Source organism: Equus quagga, chromosome 17 (genome assembly GCF_021613505.1).
Source record: "Equus quagga isolate Etosha38 chromosome 17, UCLA_HA_Equagga_1.0, whole genome shotgun sequence".
Lineage (NCBI taxonomy): Eukaryota > Metazoa > Chordata > Mammalia > Perissodactyla > Equidae > Equus > Equus quagga.
The window spans coordinates 41,967,836-41,993,492 of record NC_060283.1 but is presented as its reverse complement, the minus strand read 5'-3'; the positions used below and the strand labels follow the sequence as shown (position 1 = coordinate 41,993,492).

Below are 25,657 nucleotides of genomic sequence, written 5' to 3'. Positions count from 1 at the left end.
TAATTGTGTGGGATTTATGACTGCCATGTGGGCATTCTGGCTTAAACGGTATGCTATAATGTTAAAACACAAAATGAGAACTCTTCCTGATTCTGCTCCTCACATTAATTTTGCCACTGAACTTGCCTTTAGAGCAGTTGGTATTTACTGTTTATTCATTCACACATCCATCTACATCCTGTCCACCCTTGTCGCTGCCAACCAGTATCAACTTGGGGGAGTTCGCAGCTTATCAGCTGCATGAAAACCAAGTGGCTGTGACTATTTCCTAATATGGTGTTGCCTTTCAAAGAGTCTGGTAACTTCTAGCCACCTCTCTTGCTTTTGTCCCTATATGTAGCCTGTTAGAGACCTCCAGGCTTCTGATGTAGCCATCACATCAATCTAAACAGGAGCCGCCAATGGTGTTCACAAACCCTGTTGCCAAAATCAATAACCTCCTCTTAGATTCTCCTGCAGTGTTTGATGCTGTTGACAATCCCCTTCTTTTTGAAAGTACTGCAAGAAAGTTAAGAAAAACATCAATCACACTGGATAAAAATTTCCTCCCAAAATAGAAATTTTATTGACCACAATCTATAATTCATCTTATATGGCACGCACACATATATGACATTTGTCAATGTTTTACTATTTCAAAAATCATCTCCTGCTTCCAAGAAATTGCAATAAAAATCAAAATGAAAACTAAAGCAGAGAGTTTATTACTTAACGGACTGAACACCCCATCTGCCATATTCATACATCTCTAGTTTACCCATGACTCAAAAAATTCTATTGGCACTGCCATTTGACATAGAAATTAATATTAGTAAGTTTGGAGCTGAAGCTTCTTTGCTGAAAATAATATTTTCACTTACTGAGAGATGTTCTCCTCTGAAGAGAAATGAACATTGCGTCAAGACAACAATGTCTCCGCGAAGAGACTTTGTGGGGAGTTCTTGTTCTCTGGTGTCAAGAACCTGGTTTGAAGTCATTCATTCATCAAACAAGGTAATTTCTCATGATCAAACTTGCAACAATTTGAGCACAGCAGGATAAATTTTCAAAAGGAAAACACGCTTCCCACTGTTTGAGAGTTCTCATGCATATATCTGGAGCTTCAGAAGTGAATTAATTGATATTAATTAACCTGTAAATAGTTCTTTCACAAAGGAAATGTGGTTTTCCTAGAGAAATATAAGTTTTTCAAAGGCATTCAGAATTAAATTAAGTAGAAAATTCCTCATTTCGAGCATCCAGTCCCTTTTTTGAACAAAAGTGCCTAATATTTTCTCTCTTAAGAGGAGACCTGTTGGGCATGAGAAAGCTGAGAGAAGGACATGGTCTTGAGTCATAAACTTTGAACCAGGAAAGTACTGCACAACTGCGTGGCTGCAGACACAGAAAAGGAGTGTAATAATCAAGAACATGGGCTTGGGAGGCAGGCAGAAGACGCCGGTTCAAATCCCACCTCTGACAGTTACTGGCATGGGCACCTGGCATGACAGAGCCCGTGAGACTGTTGACCCTATTGTCTCCTTTCCTAGTCAGAGCCTCTAGGGACTAAGTGGACTAAGTGACTGGATTCTGGCAAATGGACACAATGAGCTCCGTTTTGGAACGACCGAGCTCAAGGTGGCCTGGGACATCTAAATGGAGATGCCAAGTAGGCAGTTGGATAAATGGGTTTAGAGGGGAGTCTGACCTGTAGGTACAAATTAAGGAGACACACTATGAAACTGTTAAAATGAATGAAGTGGTTCCGTATGTACTGACCTGGAAGGATGTCTGTGATCTACTGGTAAATATATACAGTGAAAAAAGCAAGTTATTTAACAACATGTATACTGTAATCACTTTTTTAAAACATGTAGAAAAACATAAGCATCTGATCTAAAAGAGAAATATACACACTCACACATAGACATACACATACACACATACACAAACACACATGTGTGCACGTGTGCAAAATATATACCAAACTATTAACCCATCCTTACGATTTGATAAAGTGTGGGATCCAGGCGTGAAGAACTCTGACTTCTTCGTTTATGAACTTCGGCCATTGTTGGGTCTTATTTCTGACAATAAGCATTTAATCACCCCAAATCCCACTTCACTCCATCCCTCTCTCCGTCTCCAACTCCCACCTCATCCTGAATCCCCACTCAGTGGCAGACGTTGGCAACAGGATGAAATGGAAAAAGAAAGATGATGTCAGTTTGGCACATTGTTTAATAATAAAAAAGGAGTAACTCAGCGTTTGCTTGAAGCTGCATCTCAACAGCAGTATGAAAACGTTCACTGGTAAAATGCTATTCCTGCTCCTTGAGGGTTTACCATCGAGCTGGCTGAGCAGGAAGTCAATTAAGATAATTGCCAGAGAATAGAATGTGTGCACAGCATCCACTGCGCTCTCCTAAGAGTCACTCTGAGGATTTGAAAATCTCATGGAATATCCAGGAAACCCCCATATCAACCAAGGAATGGTAAAGACTTGCCCTTTGTTAAGGGCAATGTGAAGAACAGAGTACCAAGAACTTAAGCTAATGAACATACATAAACAAAAGGAAATTAACGTAAATGGATGGGAAGATTAGCTGGCTTTACAGAAGAACCTAATTTATCCTAGACTTTTCTCAAGTTATTTAGCATAATCACTCAGCACAGCACCAGGCCACATTCAGTATATATTTTCAGAATTGTTTTTGAAACACTCACGTCTCCATTTGACCAAGAATACCATGATCCCAGAACAAAAATGGTGGAATGCTAAGACGGAAGCATCCTAATGTCAGAAAGCCAGCTAAGGGACACCATGTTTATCCCATGTGAACTTCCTTCTTCCATGCCCCAATTAGATAAAGCACAGACTGAGGAAATCAAACGAGATCTTGAAGTCACCTTGTCCAACAGCTGGACAAAGTATTATTTAACCATCACTAATTAATAACCATATACTCTAAAAAGAGACATATAATAACTATTAACAATGGACACCATACCAGCAAGGCAGACACAGGTGAAATTGCTCCCATCTTGCTTTTCATTTGCATCAATACAGCTGGCATTGTTCTGGCAGGGTTTCCTCTGGCAGGCATCAAATTCTTCACAGAAAGTACCCACATATTGGTCATCACAGTTACAGGAAAAAGTTGCCTAAAATGCAAATATATAGTATACGTTACTTGAGTCCTCCAAAATGTATGCTTCGGCTGTGAAACTCAAAGTTCAAAAGCACTACTTCTCTTTATAATTTTACCCACACTGAGTATTTTAATCCTGTCACTTACGTCATGATCTGATTAAAATCATAGCTTTAAGAGAAATAGTATGTATTTCTTTACAGTTGAACTTCAAACATTTATTTTTTTTTATTTATTGATATTTATCCCAACCTTTTTCAATCGTATTAAAATAGAAATGGAAAGAATACCTGTATTTTAAGCAAAAAATGAAGTTTTGCTGGCCTGACAGGGAAATGGCAATTTTGCTAGAGCAGATATACTGTGCTACAGCTATTAAATTAGATGTCACTCCAACCAACTAAATCCTTCAGCAGAGACAGTGCTTGCAACAAAAACATCATCAAATGTCATCTTCGGACCACTGTTCCAGTTCCAGAGCACTGACAGCATTTACTGAATCACCCTGTAAATGGGCCTCATTGTGCAGCCATGCCTACAATCTGAGTGCGAGGGAAAATGAAGAGTATATAATTCAAGTAAGCTTTTTGTTTGGTTTATGAGATTAACATTATTTTAGTAAAAGTCCATAACTCAGACCCAGAGCACTGCATTTGATTTAATTCTGAGATGCCTGTAAAATCGAAATAAAAATGAGCCCTCCTCTCTTCTTAACGCTGGCCTGAGGGTGGTGGCAGGTCTAAAAGAAACCCTAAGCTGGCTCCAAAGCCTGTGCAAAGCAATGGACATTGTTAGCGCAGATTTTCATGAGGAGGAAGGGAGGAGGCAAAGAAGGATGGCTTAAGCAAACCTGGCTTCTGAAAAAGTCAAAACTAAACTTTCAAAAGCATCTTTCCCAGCTCTCCCCAAGGCCCACACATCACCAAGTGTTTGAATCTCTACTGCTCCAAAGCCCCGCCCACAGCCTCTCAGCCGGCCCAGACTCCCTCTCTGGGTCCCAGCCTCCTGCTCCTAGAGGGAGACTCTCCTCTCTTCTCTAGGTGTTGTTAACTCAGGATCCCCACCCAGTACTCCCCTCCAAAGGACAACACAGCGCCTTCCTCCCTCCTGAAAGAGGAAAGCGTTGTCCACTCTTCTCTTTAGTATTTTTTTCATCTCTCAATCACGTTTATAGTTCTTGTCCGTTTCTTGATAAATTTACAACTACATATTTAGATTTCTTTGTAGCTAGTGTTAATGAGATATTTTCCTCATCCTTTTCTTGCAACACCCATCATACTTGCTATCGATTATTACTGGTATAAAATGCTAGGTTTCTGTTACCAGTCATCACACTGAGCTCTCGCTACAGGTCAGAGGTTTTAGTTGATTCTCTTGGGTTTTCTAGATAAAACAAAACCCCCCAAAAGCACATATCAATTGCAAATAATGATTCTCCAGTCCTCATGGTTACAATGGTGGCTCTTCCAGAATAATTTTGATTTCAAAGGGAGGTTTGCAGAAGTCCCCACTAAGCAGAATGCTGGAATGATGACTGAATTTTATCAAATGCCATTTTAGCTTCTGTAAAAAAAATCATCAATTTTTTTATCATTGACCTACCAAGATGCGAATTGAATGCTTAAATTTTCTAGTACTGACTCAGCCTCGCATTCCTGGAAGGAAGACTCATAGAACTCATTATGCAAATTGTTTTATGGCTGCATTCTATTTGTAGGTTTACTTCTAGTGCTTTCCATCTAACTTGCCCCACTCCTAGAAGACTCCTTTTCTAAGAAAAACTGTCCCTTAAACAGTGAGATAATAGCTTACACTGGAACTGGATGCCCCTGGCCACAAGTGACAAACCAGGAGTAGATGGACTCCTGGCCTCAGCAACCAAGCAAGAAGCCAGACAGTCAAACAGGACATTGAGCTCGACCAAAGCGCCAGATTTTATGTGGGTGTGTTTCTTTTGTTAATTGAATATGTTTTTGTTAAAGGAGTTGACAAAATCCTTGTAATCTGCATAATCAAGTCTTCTTTAGCTCAAGAACACATTCTGCAGTTATGTCTTAGAAGCCAGAACAGTTGGAAGAAAAGCAATGGCTTTTTTCTTCTTAAGCTAGAGTTAAGTTTTCTGCCTTCTATTTCTGTCATCTCTCACACTTCTTTGTGGCAAACGGAAATTCCCTCTGCATTCTAGCAATAGTTGACTTCCTATCTGGTTTATCATGATGTGAGTTTTTCCTTTGGTGTGTGTTTGCATAGACTTTGTAGTTGAAAGCTGGGAGAAGGGGCATCAAGGACTATTAGAAAGGCAGACTTTCACATAGGAAACTCCTTTTCTAGAACTGTCTTCTAAGGAAAATCTTGTCCTTGCTCAGATTTACAACAAGGTACACCTTTGATATTTGCAGGGGATGTGTCTGGATCCCTTTGTGCATCTGCAGATTTGTGACTGCCTTTGAAATGTAAATGCTGTGCATGCCCAGCGCATACAATTCCAAAGCGAGTCTCAGCATCCTAATAAATTACCAGGAGTCATTATTTTTGGCAGCTGTCCTCTAAAATTTACTTGGTTTCTATCCAGACGTTCCATATTGCAGATAAATTTCTTTGGCTATTTAGGGACTACATTTTGCATATAACTCATCTGGCGAGTTCCACGGAAAATATGTTGTTTGTGAAAATAATTTATTAAAGTCCCAAATCAAATATCTTCGAGTTAGCTTTGATTGAATTTAAAGCGAAAACAGAAGCTACACATTTTGTTTGGCTTTGTTTTAAGCAGGAACCTTGAAGGAAACTTTAAGAAACTGTTGAAACAATTGCTTTTGACCAAGCAAAACGATGAACTGATTCTTAAACTTTGATTGATGGATGAGGAAGAAGATTAACAAATGTGTACATACCCATGACCATAATCTTTGTGTATTCTATATCATGCTGTCCATAACGTTAGATTTCTTCCTAAGTCTATTTTCTAAGAACTAAGAGCTTTCCTATAATATTAAAAGGTTTGTTTTAATAGTTTCAAGACTGTTGACTTGTAAGAGGCCATGAATATTCATTAGGAAACTATGTTTTTAACATATTTGTTGCAGAAAACTGTGTTTGATCACCGAAAAGTCGTAAACCGTTATACCAACCTTAAGCAGTTTAACCTACTGACTATGAGATCATTAACCTAGGACCAATTGACTTAACCAGCATAAGAGAGAAAATGGACTTAAAATTACTAGCTTAACTAAATTACAGGAAGACAAATCTTTGCCAAACTATTGTATATTTCTGTGTAAAAGTCTCTTTCAGGTAAAATGAAAAGTGACCCTCAGAGATTAATTTTAGAACCCAATGCGGAATCTCAATTTTCCTCAAGAGCTTGAAGTCAAATATTCCATTTGTACATTAATGAAACTTTCTCAGATAGTGGTAGGAAAAAAATTTCAGTCAGACTGAATTCAGTTATTCACCCACACAACAAATGTTTATTGAGCACCTGACTATGTGCCAGGCACTGTTCTAGAAGGGGAGACACAAACGGGAATAAGACTCTCTCATGGGGATTATACGCCAGTGGGGGTGGCTGATGATAAACAAATGAACAAGTCAATAATGCAGTAAATTAGGTGATAAATGCTATGGGGAAGCATAAAGTAGGGAAGAGGAAGAGAAGGACCCCATAAGAAACATCCTTATTAAACCTACTATTGCAATTACCATGAGGACATTGGTGGGCACATTATATGCCATACATCATTTTCTGCCTCATTTATAAAGCCCTACCCAAGAAAAGGCACTCATTTAAGTGCCAGTAAAAGTTTTGCTAGTCATGAGAACTGACGTTTTGTCCTCAGGAACAATGCAGATCACGAGCCTGCCCATTTTTCTCTCCTTTGGGATTTGGCTGCGGTATGCTCAGAGTCTACTGGAAGTTCAATTTTAATAAGTATCTAGGCTCTGTGATCTATATGACTACGTCCTTCTTCTAACATGGATACTGCTTTCTAATTTATACCTTCTCTGACTCGGACTTACTTTGTGAATTTTTATATTTCAAATGCTTTATGAAATACACAGCCAAATATATGAATAACGAAGTCTAAATTCCCTAGCAGGGCACAGAAGACCCTTGACAATCTGCCCCAAGTTACTTTTTCTATCTCATTCTCTCAACTTTCACCTCTCACGAAAGCCTAATTGTTGTGTACAAATCACCCCAGAGAGAGAAGCTTTCCGAGGAGTTGTGTTTCTCTGTTTCAGAGTCAGGATTTATCCATTTTATTTTACTTTCTCCCTTAAAGCATACAGAAAATATATTTGTCTCTTTTTGATGTCCCGCTGAAATCAGTATGAACATAAAAACCCCAGCTGACTAGACATTGCATCTTATTGTTTACAGAGCTTGCTTATGTTGAGTTATTTTATCAAATCTTCACCACATCTGTCAGGTGGGTGATATCAGATCCATTTTAGGAATTGAGAACAGACTCAACAGAGAGGTCAGATAAATTATTTAAGGTGTCCCAGATGGCAAGTATAAGGTCAAGGCTTAAACCTATATCTTCCGATTCCAAATCCTTTTCCACTCACAGCTGCATATTGTCCTATCATCGCCATGCTGGTCAGACACATGTGGGGGTGCCCCTCACGCTTCCTCTAAAATAACCCCTGATGACTGAAGTATTTCATTTCCTGCTCCAGATTTCCACCCCTTCCCCTACTCTTTGGCTGCCGTCCTTATCAGCATCACTCACTGTCCTTTTGCTTCACTGATTCTAATTTCCTGTAGCCTTAAGAACAATACCAAATTTACTCAAATAAGGTATCAAAATAGAGTAAAAATCCCCTTCCTGGGGTTGAAAGCATCTCTTGTACATAAAGTGCCTAATCACTCATGAACGGACTTAGAAACTTTGGGCAATTCTTCGCCAGGATTGGAGGTCCTTGATATCTGGGACTTTAGTTATTCATACATAATAGATGTTTGAGTGTTCATTGAATTAAGCTGATTTTATAATAAGCTGCTTAAAGGTAGACTTGTAGGAGAGGCCTGTGCAGGTAAAGGGTCCTCTTCCCCTACTTCCTTGTCTCTGATGATCTTATGTTTTGTTAAGATAGCATCATAGCCACTTACACATCCTTCGACCACACGTTCATACTAAAGGGGATACTGAACAAGGATTAGGAGGACAATCCCAAGCCAAAAGGGACTAACAGGGCCCTACACCTCTGAAAATGGAAAGAAGATTGTTTAAACCACTCCTGGCTAAAGGACTCTCCAGGGCCAATTTTGATTTCCATCATAGACCAGCCTGGTTCCAAGTAACATCTGGGCCATTCATAGTTTAATGTCTGAAAATGTCAAAACTCTGGCTAATGAGTTGACAATTGTTGAAACTAGGTGACGCAGACATGGTGGTTTGCCAAATTACTCTCTATACTTTTATACATGCTAGAAATTTTCCATAATAAAAAATTTGTTATTTTTCTTTTAAGAGTCTGGCTAAGTCCCAAGAAAGGAAAGATAAAACTTGGAAACATTAAAATCACCTTGCAGTGTCCTGTGTCCAGCGCCTCCCTGTGGAATCTGCTGTTGCCTTTACCATAGGCATGTTGAGGAGAACGTGGTGGGCACATCACTGAGTCCCGGTCTAAGAAGTCCTGCTCCAGAAATTTATTTCATATCCAAGTGCCAGGAAAAGCTCTGATTGTCCTAAGGGACTGCCATGTTTTCTCTTGTGGACAACATGAATCATGGAACAGAGCATATTTCCCTCTAAACAAAAGAGTCTTCTTGAAGAGAAGGTGTAGCAATTCCAATGCCAAGGAAAGGCTTGGCTGCCTCTCAGCTTCCCCAGCACACCGGGGTCACAAGCAAGGCACACCCAGCCCAGGCCTCGGCTGGGAGAGAGCAATTCCTGCTCACAAAGCCTATGGGTAAAAATTCAGAAGCCCTCTCTAAACTAGTACTCTGTACACTGGCAGGATCAAGAAGTAGAGTCTGTTTGCTAACGCTGGAAAGCTCTGGAATCTTTTCATTCCTAGTTAATAGACTAGCTCCAGGTGCAGCTGTCCATGAAGATGATTCCCTGACTAAGAGCTTGCTGCAGCCCCTTGATGGAGAGCTTACATTGCTCTAAGCAGACTCGAGGAAAGGAAGGTGGTGAATCCTGACTAACTCATATGACAACACAGCATCGGTCAGATTTTAGACTCAAGCATCGCATCACCCCAAACGCACTGACCCTGAATTGACAGAGATGGAGGCCTCAGACGCCTTGTCCTGGTAACCCTCAGACAAGGACCTATTGTCCCGGCTCCTAGACTATGGGAACCAGACCGAGTAGTCATTCAAGTCCAAAATTACATAGCTGACAAACACTAAAGCCTAGATAAAAAGCAGTAACCATACACACATTTTCATTTGATTAAGCACAGGTGAGCTATCACTAACGGGTCAGAAGATCAGTCCAGCCTGCTCTTCTGGACAAGTACAATTTAGACTTTGACTAAACCCAGATTTAATATTTCAAGACACAGAAAGGATTATCAGCATGTAAAACTTAAGAGACTATCTGAGAATTCTATTTATGATGTAAAAGTGCTTATAAACGCCCCTCCCTGAGCCCAGGCCACACAAGAACACCTGGAACCCAGCCATGGACACAAATAGCTGCCGCTTGCTGGGAACTCAGTGAGCTATCTCAAAGGAAAACTCACTATGAATTACATTTTTTAAATTCTGTCTATTGGCTGGGTCTTATTATTCTATTACTCATTACACATGTAATTTAAACACCATACTCACATTGCTTATAATCTTATTTTCCCATTAGTCTTACACACTCTATCACTCATATTTGGGTTCACTAATTGCAAATGTAGTCACTTATTTTTAAAAAAATAAGCTTAGAAGCATGCAGATCATCTAAACATTAAATTCAAGACTTGACATTCATGCATTCATAGAATTCATGTCTTTGGCTTAAATGTTAAATTCTAAATAATAGAAACAATAATGAATGAGAGTCCTGCTCTTTCCTTCCAAAGGACATTGAAGTTTACTTTATTACTTAAGGGAGAAGAAAGTAAATGTCTTACAGGAAATTTCGTAAAAGCCTTTCTCCCTAAAATTGGATGGATGGATTGGCAGAATGGAGATGTTCAAAGCAGTTTCCAACCACATCCTGGCAACTTATGTGTTCTCAGCACTCTGAGTGTGGCCATAACTAGACATAAGATTTCCATGTAATCAGCCTTGATCTTCAATTCACTAACATCCATGTACTTATTTGCTTCAATATTCTAATCCATTAGCAAAAGTAAAATTTGACTTAAAAAAAAAAAGAATGTCACTGAAAAATTCATCTTTTATTGAATTTCCCTGGGAAAAAAAAATAGCCTGATCCTACAAGTAAATGACATACCATTCCACTTTCTTATTTTAAAATTCCATTTAGCCTTCTACTTATTTTCTTTGCTATACCAAAAGAAAATGGGAAGAAAAAAAGCTTTAATAAAATGTACATTTTAATAAAATGACATTTGTATGAACTATTGAGGAGAAGGACTCATTGAAGAATAGGATCCTTCTTAACATCTTCCTCAAGTTACCTTAGATGGAAAACTCACTATGAATTACGTTTTTAAATAGAAAGCCAAGATGATAAAGCAGTGGTAACTTTTTCTAAAGATGAAAAGCCAATGGGGCATGGCAGGGTACCAAACCATCATTTGCTAAATAAAGCACCTGCCATATGCCAAGTACCATGCAAGGATTCACTTAATCCTCCAACAGTCTCTCTATTTCACCAACGAAGAAACAGAGAATTTAAGTAGTTTGCTCAAAGTCACACAGCTAGTCAGAGGCAGAGGGAGGCAGATTTGGTGTCATTGTAAAGACATTCTTACAGTTTAAGTTGTCCAGAAATGCAAGAAATTAAGTCACAGGGAAGGAGGGGCAGGGTTCAAACAACATTCTGAGAAAGGGGATGAGGGGAGCATTTCTGCACTGAGTGGAATTTGAAGAGGATGACTTCCAAAGGCCTCTTTAACTCAGACCTGATGACCTGGGTTGCAGTCCCATATGAGCCACCAATGCCCACTGTCATGATCCTACTGTGGGTGATTTCATGTCACTCTTGAGTGCTAACAACCACCTCATGGTTCCTTTTCTATTCTCACTGTATTAGTGTGCTAGGGCTGCCACAACAAAGGACCACAGACTGGGTGGCTTAAATAGCAGAAATTTATTTTCTCACAATTCTGGAGGCTGGGATAGCCAAGATTAAGGTGTTGGCAGGGTTGGTTTCTTTGAAGGCCTCTCTCCTTGAGTTATAGATGGCCTTCTGCTCCCTGTGTCTCCACATGGTCTTCCCTCTGTGTATGCTGGTGTCCTAATCTCTTTTTACAAGGACACCAGTCATATTGGATTAGGGCCCATCCGTATGGCCTCATTTCACCTTAATAACCTCTCTAAAGACCCATCTCCAAATACAGTTACATTCTGAGGCACTAGGGGTCAAGACTTCAACATGAGGATTTTGCGGAGATACAGTTCAACCCTTAACACTCATTCATCCCTTCTCTGGCTTACTCCTCCAACTATTTTCAGAGCAGTCTTCCTCAAATGCTACTTTCAGTACTTCACAAATACTTGGTGCCTATTCTACTCAACTCATTATCCTAGAGGACACACAGTAGTCACTGAACAACAGCTGTGTGAAAAGGTTGGCATTGCACATACAGAGACATATAAGATTATTGTGCTCTAGGAGTTAACAATCTCACTAGGGACATAAGTCTGTGTCATTGTCATCATCGCTATCATCTTCGTCACGAACATTTATTGAGCACTCAATAAATGCCAGGCACTGTTCTAAGGGCTTTGCAACATGCGGTTAGCCTCATTGCTGTTGTTGTTCCAATTTTATATTTGACGAAACTGAGCCACAGAGAGGGTGAGTAAACTGACCAAGGTTGGCCAGCTAATTAATTGAAGAGTTGAAAGTTGAACCCAGGTAATCAGATTCCAGGACTTGCCCTCTACATGAAAAGAAACTATAGTTCACATGAAAAGTGAACCACAAATGACCACATAGCAGAGGAAGAGAAAACACTACATTGCTTGCTCAGATCCTATTCCTGGTCCTTCTACCTCCTTGACCAGGGGCAAGTAATTTATATCATTTACTACTTTGTTTCCTTTTGGACTTCACTTCAATAGCGGGAGAAAATAAAAGGAGGTATGCTGTACCCCAAAGATTCTATTATTTATGTTGTGATTTTAAAAATTTAACTGTTGAAAGATCTAAAATGATACAATAGATATTCAAGAACACCTATCCAATAGCAAAGGGGTTCTATAATAAATTATTCCATCAGTGACACAGGATGAGGAAGTGGATGGCTGGTCCATCTTCCCAGTTCCTGTCTGAGTCAGGTCATGAAAATGAACAAATTGAATCACAAGCTGGATTCAGGGGCCAGGATATAGGCAGAGGTTAGAAATTAGGCTTGGGTAAAATCATCAAAACTTCCAACTTCTTTTTTCCCATTAAGCTTTCACTGGCCCTTCCCTTCACACATCTTGGAGACAGGGATGGTCAAGTGCTCAAACAGACGTAGAGACCAGGCACCAGCTGCACCTGCACCTAGTCCAGGTAAAAGGTAGAGCACCTGATCCCTCATCAGGAACCCCCAGTTCCCTGCCCTGACTGTTTCAAACACTATGACTGCTCTGCGTCCTTCCTTAGGTCAGTCCTGAGTGGCAGCTTTTGTCCTTTTTTGGGATGATCCACTGAGTTCTCAAGACCTTTGTCACTATCTGATACTCAAGACCCCAAGATTGGGAGATAGACCTGAAGAACTCCACCCGTGTGACATCCACTTTAAAGACGTGACTTCTCAACCTAGGTGCCCATCAAGGGACGAATGGATAAAGAAGATGTGGCATATATACACAATGGAATACTACTCAGCCGTAAGAAACCATGAAATCCAGGCATTTGTAACAACATGGATGGAACTTGAGGGTATTATGCTAAGTGAAATAAATCAGAGGGAGAAAGTCAAGTGCCGTATGATCTCACTTATAAGTAGAAGATAAAAACAATGACAAACAAACATAGAAACAGAGATTTGACTGGTCATTATCAGAGGGAAATGGGAGGGAAGAAGGCAAAAGGGGTGATTCGCACGTGTGCATGGTGATGGACTGTAATTGGTCTTTGGGTGGTGAACATGATGTAGTCTACACAGAAATCGAAATATGATGTACACCTGAAATTTATATAATGTTATAAACCAATGTTATCGCAACAAAAAGATAAAAAAATAAAATTTGAAAAACCGAGTTCAACACCCCGCCCCCCCCCCAAAAAAGGTGTGGCTTCTCTCAGAACATCACTCTAGTGTGTGGATCTTCTTTCTTCTCTCCTTCCTCCACCCGTTTCCCGATTCTCCTCATTCCCTTTGGACTCCTGCACTGTGTGGTTTCTTATGTTCATGGGCCACGGCTAAGCAACACATGTGTGTCCCCAGTTCCCATCGTTAGCCAGCACGTGGGCCTTCCTCTACCTTTACAGCTTTTTCTAGACTTACTTTCCTATTGGACCCATAACTCTCCTTTGCCTCGGTCTTCACATCTGTTTTCCTCCTAATAGGTTATTTTATACTTTACATACTTTTCTGGATAGTCTCAAATCCAACCCAAAGACAGAGAATGTAAATAAATAAAAAAGTAAAACACAGCATAGAATTGATATAAGGGATCAGTTCAGCTTTCCTTACGGAGAGTGAATGCAATTCTCCAGCCCCTTGTTCTGACTGAAATAAGAATATACATGTAAATCGAGAATATTGGCATCATAGCCTGAATTTCAAGAGGTTTGTCTTCATTATATAGTCCCTGAGCCCATGGAATTTGACTAAAAACATTTCTTCAGTATTTGCAGGGAAAAATACTATCTTTTTATTTTATTGTGAAAGATTTCATTTATATAGAGTTCCTGATCTGATGAATGCCTTTCTTTATTGAATTTATACTCACACAAACTGAAGTAACACCAGCAAAGGTGGGAAGGTCCTAGCATTCATTTTAACTAAAGCTTATCTCAATAAATTGTTCGTTGCTTTCATCATTTTAATATTTAACAAATGGCAGGTTATATCTAATAAATGTGTCTCTTCAGGATAATTAGAAAAGGATCATTCTAATAATTTCCAGAGGAAACTCATCAAAACATCTAACTCGGGGTAGCAAAAGTATTAGGTAAATTCACAAGCAAGGTGAATTTTGCTTGCTTTCAAACTGTTTTTATTAATCTACAATATTCACAGGAAGCGATTTCTTTCCATGTGATAATTTAATTCCTCTAATCTTGAGTAGGAGAGAAAAATCTGCATACGAATTTTGAATGTAAGAACATTAACACTGCTCATATCGTCCTTTCAAAAATGTTTTAGTTAATGTATCATATTTTAATCATTTTGATGCTGGTAATTTCTCTTTTAAGTCATTTATGACTCTTAGAATAGGATTTTGGCCTTGGGTGCTTGATTTGGAAAAAAGGAAACACATACTTAATTCCCTAGAGCTCAGAGTGCCCATCATCAGGTGGGGTTGATGAAATCCACGTCACAGAGCTGTGGTTGTGGAAGTCTGTGGGCCAGCACAGATCCATATTAGCGCTGGAAAAATCATTACACTCACTTCCTCTTTCGTGTGCACAGGCTCTGACAAAGGCTGATACACCTAGCAGTGTGGCTGCCCTACACGACGGTCCTCAGTGTCGGAGCCAATCTGAAAAAAGTTTTTCTAATTATAATTTTTAGATGCTTGTGTTGGAAAGAAAAAAAAAAAATCCTATAAGCTGGCCCAAATTCCTGTCTTCTCTGAGGGCTGCATAAATGGGCTTTTGCTATGGAATGGGGCTCAAGGTCATTTATGTCATAAGATGAGCACTTCTCCTAAAGCTTCTCAGGCTCCCAGAAAATAAAAGTCATCTTTTTTATTTGGCATAACATCTGTCTCAGAAGAAAGGCCCAAATGCCACCAGTGTCTCCTGCTTCTAAACTAGGGAGAAACGAAAACCAAACACAAGGCTCGGATTTGTTGAGAGACGACAAATCCCCCTCCCCAAACCCAGGGCCTTGTTCTCGTGCCCGACACTTCCAGACGGCACCTGGATTCTAGAATTCTCGACTACTCTCTTTCCTACTAAAACCAACCCCTGACTAAACTAAGCTATTTCAGTTTTAATGATAGATAACACCTCAACGTGATACCATCTTAGGGACATTTGCATTTAAATAGGAAATCATGCTTTTATTACATAGGAATTAAGCTCAAATAGCAGGATTCCAGGCATCCCACCAGCCCAGTAGGTCAAGGAAATTTGGGATGAAGGGATTTTCCTAGATACCCTTGAATCTTACAGCAAGTAGGCACCCCCAGCCCACTGCCTTCTGTCTAACAGCACAGGTGACTAGATTGTACCAACGTCACTACTTTTATTTTTTAGAAGCATTTTTTTAAGAAAAGAATTTTCAGTTCAGACATAAAGACCTTCATAATAAATTTTTTTTTAATTGATATCAATGGAACGGATGTCTGAGCATCCTGTGAATTTAAACCAAGCCAAATGTAATGGAATATATTGGATTAAATTGCAAAATGAGTTGTTCCAATGGTAGAAAGTGGAAGTATAATATTATACTAATCTAAATATGGATGCCCATACTTCTTACATTTTTATTTATTTTAGCAACCTGATAAAGCCCTCCAGGCAAAAGTCAGATTTGGCTGCTGCTTCTGATTTTAGATACCACAATATAATATCTTTTTTTTATCTCCCAAATCTTCCATGTGGGGAGAAATCCTAAAAATAGAGGAGCACTCTTTAGTTGAAAAATCAATGAAAATCATTCAAGCTTGAAGAAGAGTGACCAGAGTCCAGGACAAGTTCCACAGTCTGTGACCTTGGCCTGTAGGGCAGCCCTGCCCCTAACCTAATGCAAGTTCAAACAAACCATGACCTTTGCTACTCATCTTGCCAAAGGCTCTTTTTCCATTCTAGACCCCTACAAAACCTCTTCAGTAGACTGGGCATCATCACTTCAACTGGTGCTTTCATGACATATAACTCATTCTTTAATAGGTTATCCCACTGACCATTAATGCCTCTTGCATCAATGTTTAATTTGCTTGATTTATATGACTTTGCTTAACTCTCTGTTACTGACATCACTTAAGGGTGATTACCTATTGTACTTTCCCTACCAGTGCTTAAAAATATACTAAATCAAACTGAGACCAGAGATTTACAGACAAAAAGAATAAAGGTAAAATATAACAAAGAAAGCATGTAAAGAAATGAAAACTATTAGTAGAAGAAAAAACCCAAACATTCTAGTGAAGTTAGGAAAGCAGTCCTTGAATTCTAATATGGAGACAGAATGAAGAGAAAAAAAGCAAATTCTTTAAGTTTTTCTATAGACATAGACGTAAACACAGGTGCATAATTATTTACGGAATGTACAAATGGTATTGTATAAGCTGCTACGGGCATTTCCTCTATTCAAGAGCTTCGTTTCCCCCCAGTTTCCTGCCAAAATATTGTGACTGTGCAAAAAACAAGATGTGTACATGAGAATTCTAATGTCCTACATGATTAATGACCTTTGAATCCTGGACAAATCTGGAACATTCCACATTTGCTGGGGCCTCCGCCAACTCTGGAAGACTGTCACGGCAGCATCCTCTGTGCCCTTCCCTCCACACTCAAGGCTTAAATGATGTCCTCCTGCACATATGAAATAGTCATCTCTGTCTGAGGTTGAGACATAGCTTGAGTTTTCTGCCCAGAATCATGTGGAAACCAACTACAGTTGTATAGAGAGAGTGACTCTGTTCATGGCAATGGCCCAAGGTGGCCTGTGGTAACCTTGCTCTATTTATCCATTACTGAGCAGCTGTTGTACTCCAGGGAGAGCTTTCCCATTCCCTTCTGGAGCCAGCTTCTCCATCCCTTGTTGACTTGGAAATATCCTGTTTAACTGCAGAATTACCATTAAACTAGAAATTCTCCTCCAGTGTGAACTTGGAAAGGATTGATGCTTGTGGCTCCATTAAATGCTGATCTTAGCCTCAAAACGCCCATTATGTGAAAGAAAGTTGAGTGCCGAATAAGTTCCCTGTGGCTGATGAGTAACAGACATGTAGGTTTGGGCCAAGTTTCTTGGGATTCTTCTTAGAGAACAAGGAAAAGGGAATCTGAAGGAAGAAACCCATAGGATGGCTCATGACAGTCCAATAAGTGTGGCAGTGACATCTGACCTGCCCCTTCCTCATGGAGGTGGCAGGTGCCTGGCCAATTTCTGGTCAAGATTGTGTTAGGGTACCATCTTCTCTGAATCTGCCCAATCTCGCACTCCCTAGAAATAAACCAAGCTTCTAAATGGCTTTCATCCCAAGGATAACCCGGGGATGAACAGATACCCCAGTGCTGACCTAGCTTAGACCAGTATTCTAGGTGACCCAGAAAAACTGAATCTCCTGCCTCCATCCAGAATCCCAAAGAGCTGCTGCTCCACTCGGCCATGTGATATCTGCAATTATTTCTTTTTCTGTAAACAAGGTTGTGCCTCCTACAATCTCCTGCACAAAGGGGTATCACTAGAATTCAGTTTTTATGGGAAAATTCAAAGTGTTTTTTTCAAAGACATAAAGCACATATAATTTTACAAAAAGTACTGTCTGATCAACATCATTAGTCATTAGGAAAATGCAAATCAAAATCACAGTAAGATACCACCTCACACACACTAGGATGGCAAGAATCAAAAAAATGAAAAACAGCAAGTGTTGGTGAGTATATGGAGAAACATGAATCCTTGTGCATTGCTGGTAGGAATATGCAGTGGTTTGGCCATTGTGCAAAACATTTTGACAGTTCCTCAACAAATTGAACATAGAATTACCATATGACCTAGCAATTCCACTCCTTAGGTATACACTCAAAAGAACTGAAAACAGGTACTCAAACAAATACTTGTACACGCATGTTCACAGCAGCACTAGTCACAATAGCCAAAAACTGGAAACAATCTAGATGTCCATCAGTGGCGAATGGATAAACAAACTATGGCATATCCATACAATGGAATATTATTTAATCATAAAAAGAAAGGAATTACTGATGTTTGCTACAACATGGATGAGCTGGAAAACAATACACTAAGGGAAAGAAGATGGATGCAAAAGGTCACATATTGTATGATTCCAGTTACATGAAATATCAAGAAAAGGCAAATCCATAGAGAAAATGCAGATCAGTAATTGCCAGGGGTTGGGGAAGGAATGGGGAGTCACCGCTTAATGAGCACAGCATTTCTTTTTGGGGTGATAAATATGTTGCAGAACTAGATAAAGATGCTAGTTGCACAACATCGTAAATGTACTAAATGCCACTGAATTGTTCACCTTAAAATGGTTAATTTCATATTATATGAATTTCACCTCAATAATAAAAAAAAGGCTTTGTTTTAAAAACTCTGTCACGCCTTGTACCTGACATCACTTTCCTCAGAGAAGGAAGTTTTCGTCCTCTTTTCTGAAGCCCTCCACATCTCTCTCGATTCCATCTCCTCCAGGACTTTCATCCGTTAATTGCACCTGACCAACCCACTCTGTCACATCTGCCAGTTTCTTTCCTTTGGCCTATTTCAATGCAATTCATCCTTTGCTCTAGAAGCAAAAACTCTCTTTTTGACCCAATTTCCTACTCAGGGTACCATCCCACTCGCTCCCTCCCTTCAATGCCAAATTCATCAAAAAGCCATGGCACACTGGTCATCCAAGCTCTTCCTTGCTCTCAATAATCTAGCTTCTTCCCCGCCACCATGGCTGTCCTTCCCAAAGGTGAATTCTCTGCCTCCCCTCTCCAGGGAAGCTGGCCAATTTTCTGAAAGGCAATCTCTCCATTTCCTTGTTCCTGTTTACTATCTAAAAAGCTTGCACCAATGTTTAACAGAAAGATGGGTTTTAACCACTGTAGGAGATTTCTATAATTGTAATTGGCCAGCTTTCATTTTATCTTTTTGACAGGATCTTAGGGACTGTTTCATTTGTTTTTGATTTGGCTCTTTGCTGGCTGTTGGCAGAGAAGGAAGAAGAGAGAAGGAGACAAGAGAAAAGAGAAGGGCCTCTGCCTTGGAGGGTCTCAGGGAGAAGGGGCTGGTGATCCCAGCTGGGCATGGGGGTGGAAAGTGAGGCAGTGGGAGGCGGGGTGGTCAAGGAGCAGAAAAAGATGGAGAACTTGTCAGATTGGCTTTAGAAACTCATCTAGAGCTGTTACAAAGAAGCCATGCAGAGAATCATCACAGATGAGAGAGAAAAGTGGCAAAGTGGTTTTCAAGGTCAAAGAGAGAAAAAACAGAATTACTCAAAACTAAACTGTAGGTGTTTAGAAAAACAGGTTGAAGGTGCAGAAAGCAAATGAAGAGGTCCAGAGAAAGGGCGAGAGGCGAGGCCTAGACCGGGCAGGAGTACTCAAAATGTGGTTCTGGACCTCTGGTAGGGGAGGGGCCTGACACTCTTTCAGGTGGGTCCATGAGGTCAAAACTACCTTATAAGAATATTAAAACATGATGTGCCTTTTACATTTGTTGACACTGGCACTAAAGATGCAAAAATAATGGTGGGGAAAACTGCTGATTTCTTCTCACAAATCGAAGCAGTGTCTCTGTAGCAGGAATCTTCCGGTCTTCACATTATCAGGCATTTGCAGGAAAAAGAAAATGCCAGTTTTGCTTAGAATGTGCTTGATGAGGCCGTCAAAATTAAAATTTTATGAAATCTCAACCTTGAGTGCACATCTTTTTATCATTCTGTGTGACAAACTGGGAGGTGTGCATGAAGCACTTCCACTGCACACTGAACTCCAATGGTTTTCTCAGGAAACACACTTGTGCAAGTCTTTGAGTCACGACCTAACTAGCCCCTTTTTCATCAAGAACCTTTTTTCCTTGAAAGAACAACTGAGAGACAAACTGTTGGCTATTCAGCAGATATTTTTTCTCAAAGGAACAAAGTGAGCCTGTCACTTCAAGGAAAACACCCAACGGTTTTCGTTGTCAGAGATGACTTGAGCTTGGAAGGAAAAATTAGAATCTTAGAAAACTTTTATCTTCCATTATGAGCTTGACATATTCCCAGTACTTACAGACTCTCCCAAGGAGTTGAGTGGTGATATTAATCACAGACGTGACTTTTTGATAGTATGTAATGAAATGTGACAACATTTGGAAGTTCTGTTTTAACACAGTGATCCAATATTTTCCAAACGACCAATGCGTAATGTTATAAAAAACCATTCATGGGTAGAAGATGCAAAATGCAAGACAGACCAGCGGATTTTAACGTAACAGAGCGTTCATTCATATGGTTTCAGATTCCACATTCAATTAACCTTTAAGACTCTGACACTTGAGTTTTGGAGAATTTTCAAGAAAATTATCCACAATTATCTGAAAAGGCTATTAAAACACTTTTCCTTTTTCCAACTAAATCTCTGTATGAGGCTGAATTTTCTTCTGTACTTCATCCAAAACAACACATTGTGACAGATTGAAGGTAAAAGCAAATAGAACTCAGCTGTCTTCTTTTAAGCCAGATAGTAAAGAGATTTGTAAAAATGAAAATGGTGCCTTTCTTCTCACTAAATTCTTTTTGCTTTGGAAAGTATAGTTACTTTTCATTAAAATGGTGCTATTTTTGTTAATGTAATCGGTTTACTAATTAAATGGGATAATATTTTTCAGTCCTCAGTTTTAGTTTAATGTGATAAATATCAATAGATCCGGCCCAATAAACCAAAGCTCTTTGGGTCCTCAATAATTTCTAATAACGTAAAGGAGTCCTGAGACCAAAAAGTCAGAAAACCACTGGGCTAGGTGAAGCCAAACAGTTTTGTAAATAAAACTACAAACACTGCATCCAGTAGACAAATCCTCAAGTCAGTCTGCAACTCAGTAGGCAGAAAATGGGGCCAAGCACTAAATAAAAGGCACAAGGAAGGCCAGGAGTGAGCTATTTTTGGACAGGAGGGACAGGAGATCTCAACTAACACCCTGAAGAAACCTCCCAACTCTGCCCGCCATTACGCTGAAGTGAGTAAAGGAAATCTCAACTAAATTAGAGTCAGGAAGACCTGCAGGGGGCGCTCTCATGCCCTACCACTGATTGTCAATTACTTCAACCTGGAAGTGCCCTAGGCTTGCACCTCTTGCATCTCCCACAGGGAGGTTTACTACTTTACTACTGACGAGAAGGAAGGAAGATTTCTCTCCCCACCCAGCAACAGCCCAGCCAATGAGAAATGCTGCAGCTCAGCCAATGAGAAGCCGTCACCACCCTGAACTGTTACTTTCCTCCAATGGACTTTTGTTTAGAAGAGTGCCTCCTACTCCCCCTTCCACTCTAAAAGCAAGCGCCTTCCTTTGTCTCTGGATTTGCTGATGGTCGGCCATAGCATGCACATCCTGAATTGCAATTCTTTTGGCTATTCCCGAATAAAATCGTTTTGTGTGTAAAACAACTGGCCAATTTTCTTTTTAAATTGACAACACGTGAGTAACATATGCCCAGAGCCCATTGGTGGTTCTGTCCAGTTTGGGAAGTTATGTTGTACTATCTCCTAACACACAACTGGTCATTCCAAATCTGCCTAAGGCTTCACAACTCAAAAAGATAAGCTGCAAAGCCAGAATTGACTCTTAAAACCTAAGAGGATGTCACAGAAGAAATGAGGCAAATAGCATAATCATACTAAAGCCCTAACCACGTCAGACTTAGGGGAACAGATGAATCCATTTATACTTTAAAAGCCATATTTGGAGCAGCTGCCGAGCACAAAAGACCACGTGGGGATATATCAAAGGGATTATTTCTTTCCCCTCAAAATCAGAAAGAAGTACCAACGTGCCTCAAATGGGCACTGGCTAGATATTTAATTAGATGCTGAGGAAGGCTGAGGAGGTTGATAATGTTTTAGAGGAGATTTGGACATCAGATAAGGGTCAAGTTCAATAGTTTCGATGCCGGTTTTCTGGCTTTCAACATCAGGAGAGCAGGGACCATGGTGGTCTTCCTCACCCTTGTTTTGCTGGGGTGAAGCTCCACGCCTGCCACCTAGAGATGCTCACAGAACGCTGGGTGAGGGGATGAAAACGTGGAAAAATAAATGAATACCCAAGTTGATATGTGGAATAAACTCCTTTTTTTGTGAGCAAACACGGCTGATGGCTTTCAGATCCCTAAATAGGATCAAGAGGCACTGCCCCACCAGGACGCCCTCCACTGGCAAAGCCATTTAGCTGCCTTATTCCCAGCGGTTCACACTCAGCTCACTGACCTAGGGACTGAAAATTAGGACAAAAGGACAGGTATTCTAGGGAGAGGAAAACAAGCTCACCAAGTTCCAAAGTGATGGTTTTCTTCTCTCGGAAATAAAAGTCTAGTTGGAGGTTTATTTCTGTATTCTGAAAGTTATTAATTAAAATCTAAGAATGACAGTTATCTGTCTCCAACACAGTTACAAAATGAGTCCCTGGCTTCTTTGTAAAGCCTGAGAGTTGTAACGAAGTATAAAATCAGGGGCTGCAAAAAAACAGTTCCTGGAACTTATTTATTTTATACCTGGAAGTTTCTAAGTCCTGGGGATGTGAGGCACAGCCTATGGTTAACAATACTGTGTTGTATATTTAAAAGTTGCTAAAAGAGTAGATCTTAAAAGTTCTCATCACAAGAAAAAATATCGTAACTATGTATGGTGACGGGTGTTAACTGAACTTATTGTGGTGATCATTTCACAATATACTATACATATATCAAATCACTATGTTGTACAGCTTAAACTAATGCAATGTTATATGTCAATGATATCTCAATAAAACTGGGGAAAAAAGGTAATCAAAAAAAAAAAAAAACCCAGTTCCTGGGCTACGTGTAAAAGGTTTCATGCTGCAACTGAGGGATTTCCTCTTTCCTGTGATGCTCATTTCACCTGTACTGTGATTTTCTCCAACTTTGATCTAGAATAAGAGAGACCCAGAGAGCTTAGTCCTCTGGTACAGTTTATGCCAAAGAAAACCATGGAATGGAGGTTGCCGAATCTTCTAAGTCTCTTTGAAAGGTCTTGACAGCCGCGACCTCTAATGTCTTGGTCTGATGTCTGTGGCATTGCACCATGTTACCTATCTCTTATCTCAGGCCCCGCCCTCAGACCCGCTAGGTCAGGATCTGCATTTTAACAAGACCCCCACGTGATTCCCGTACACATTAAAGTTGGAGAAATGCTGGACCAAAATGCCACAAGGTCAAATGATTTGGAAAGTTTTCGACCCAATGCCTGGTTCTCTTTGTAGTAAGCAGTGAAACTTTCCATGAGAACACTAAACAAGCACTAAAGCTGGCCCTAACGCTGAATGGTCCACTAGAGGTCGCTAAGGGGATGGAAGGGCTAGGGCCGCCCAGCAGGAGGAGCCCCAGAACAAAAGTCCAGAAATCTCCCTTCATTCTTGTCCTGCCTCTACCGTGAATTAGCTCTTGGGCTTTGGGCAAATAGCTTAGATCTTAGACCTTGGTTTCCTGGTGTTTAAAATAAAATAGGTGGAGAGGCCTCTAAAATCACCTTCCACTCTAAATCCTGTGACCCTGGAAATGTCACTAGTGATATAATCTTCACTCTAATAAATTTGGAGTGCCACCAACCGACAATGCCACTACAACTATCTGTCAACACAGGGAGACACATCTCAACCTTCTGGAAAATGCTGATGCCAAATAGAAACATGATGAAACACCTATCCTTTGGGAGATAATTTTACAATCATTCCTTAAATAATTTATAATAAATGACTCAAATATGTTATCGTATTTTTGTGCAGTCAATGATATGATCATCCTTCTGTTCTATAACATAAAAGGCAGCAATGGTTTTTTTGTTTTTTTCAGTACCAAGAATTATAATTCAAACAAGTCAGCAAAATTCTAGACGGACTGATCCTTTACCACTGAAAAAGTAACAGCTGGGCTGCACTTACTTTTATGATCTCTGTGCTTAGTATGTTTCTAATAATTATTATTCTACTTTTATTATCCATAAAAGTACTCTCTCTCTCAAAGGTCCACAAAGCTGTTTCTGCAAGTAAAATCTGTGGGAGAGATCATCCATTTTTGATTAGCAAATAAATGTGACTCAGACATCTTCATTTTGGCATTAAATCCAAAGCATCTATTCTCTAGGTCAAAAGTTCTTATTCAGCATCATCAATAAGCTATTCATTCAGTCAAGAGAAAGGTGCCCCCACCACCACCCTTAGAAGACCAACTTCTTAGAACAGATTAGTCTCTTTTCTCTATAATGCCACTAACCACTGGCTCATCAAGTATGTTCCCATCAACTATTCCGCTCTGACCCTCTCTTGCTGTGTTTCCTTCCCTACTTAAAGGAGAAATTCCTCTGCAGCACTGGCAGAACCGTAGGGGACCTAACCCCACCATGCACTGAGCAGAACTATTAAAAAGCAACTCCACATCCTGACCGCCAGCTGCTGTTTTGATGCTGAGAAGGATACAGTGAATGGCTTTCCTTTGATGCTTTGATGGGCATCCTCATCTCCTCTCCCGCTCCACTTCTTTCTCATAACCTTACCAGGTCACAGTTCCTTTTCAAGGTCTCATGAGGGCCTTTATGTTCCCACTAATGATGATGGAAAAATTAGCTCTCAGAGAAGCGATGGATGAAAGGAGATGACGTCTATTCCTGCCCTCTGGCACGTTTCTACTTCCTAACCTAAAGAAGAGTTTGCCGATGGTTTCAAACCAACAGGAGGATGGCATCAAAGATTCCATTGGTTCAAATTATTTCTTTTTGAAATGATAGGGAAAGGATTGGCAACGTTGCTTAAAATGCTCCTAAGGGGTTACTACAACATTCTGGGTCACACTATCTGTGAGATGGCCTTAGGTCAGAGAATGTCTTCCGACTCATTATTTTATAAAACTAAAGTCACCGTGTGCTTTCCATGCTCCCACATTTACCAAATATATAACTCAAATTCATACCTCACTCAAAACTCAGAGAACTGGTTTTCCGTCATATTTTTGTTCTGTTATTTATCTTGTTCATCCAATTCATAGACGGTTTTTGAGCATCTCCCATGCGAAAAGCATCCTGCTAGTTGTTACAGTGGATGCAGAAGGAACCAGACACGGATCCTAACATCAGATACTCCCCTGGGAAACTCCCAGTGATCCCACATGCAAGTGGGAGGCTTCTCTGTGCTCCCTGCAAACCTGCACCTGCAAACCTCTCCCCCAGCACACACCACACGATGCTCTAAGTGATGATTTACTCATCCAGCACTCTGCCTGTGCAACCTTCCAACCCCTTCTCAGTGGCCACATCTTATCTTACCAAATGTGTATCCCCCAGAGCCTCGGGCACTACCAGGCACATGACAAGCAAGAACTCTGT

At 40.2% G+C, this 25,657-nt stretch overlaps 1 protein-coding gene across 1 annotated transcript in view; it reads right to left on the bottom strand.

Moving 5' to 3' along the window:
- The window catches only part of DNER (delta/notch like EGF repeat containing), a 301,418-nt gene that overhangs the window by 113,801 nt on the left and 161,960 nt on the right, over window positions 1–25,657 (bottom strand). The window contains exon 6 of the mRNA XM_046642873.1: window positions 2,991–3,144. Coding sequence (XP_046498829.1) covers window positions 2,991–3,144 — 154 coding nt within the window. The remainder of the gene's footprint in view (window positions 1–2,990; window positions 3,145–25,657) is intronic.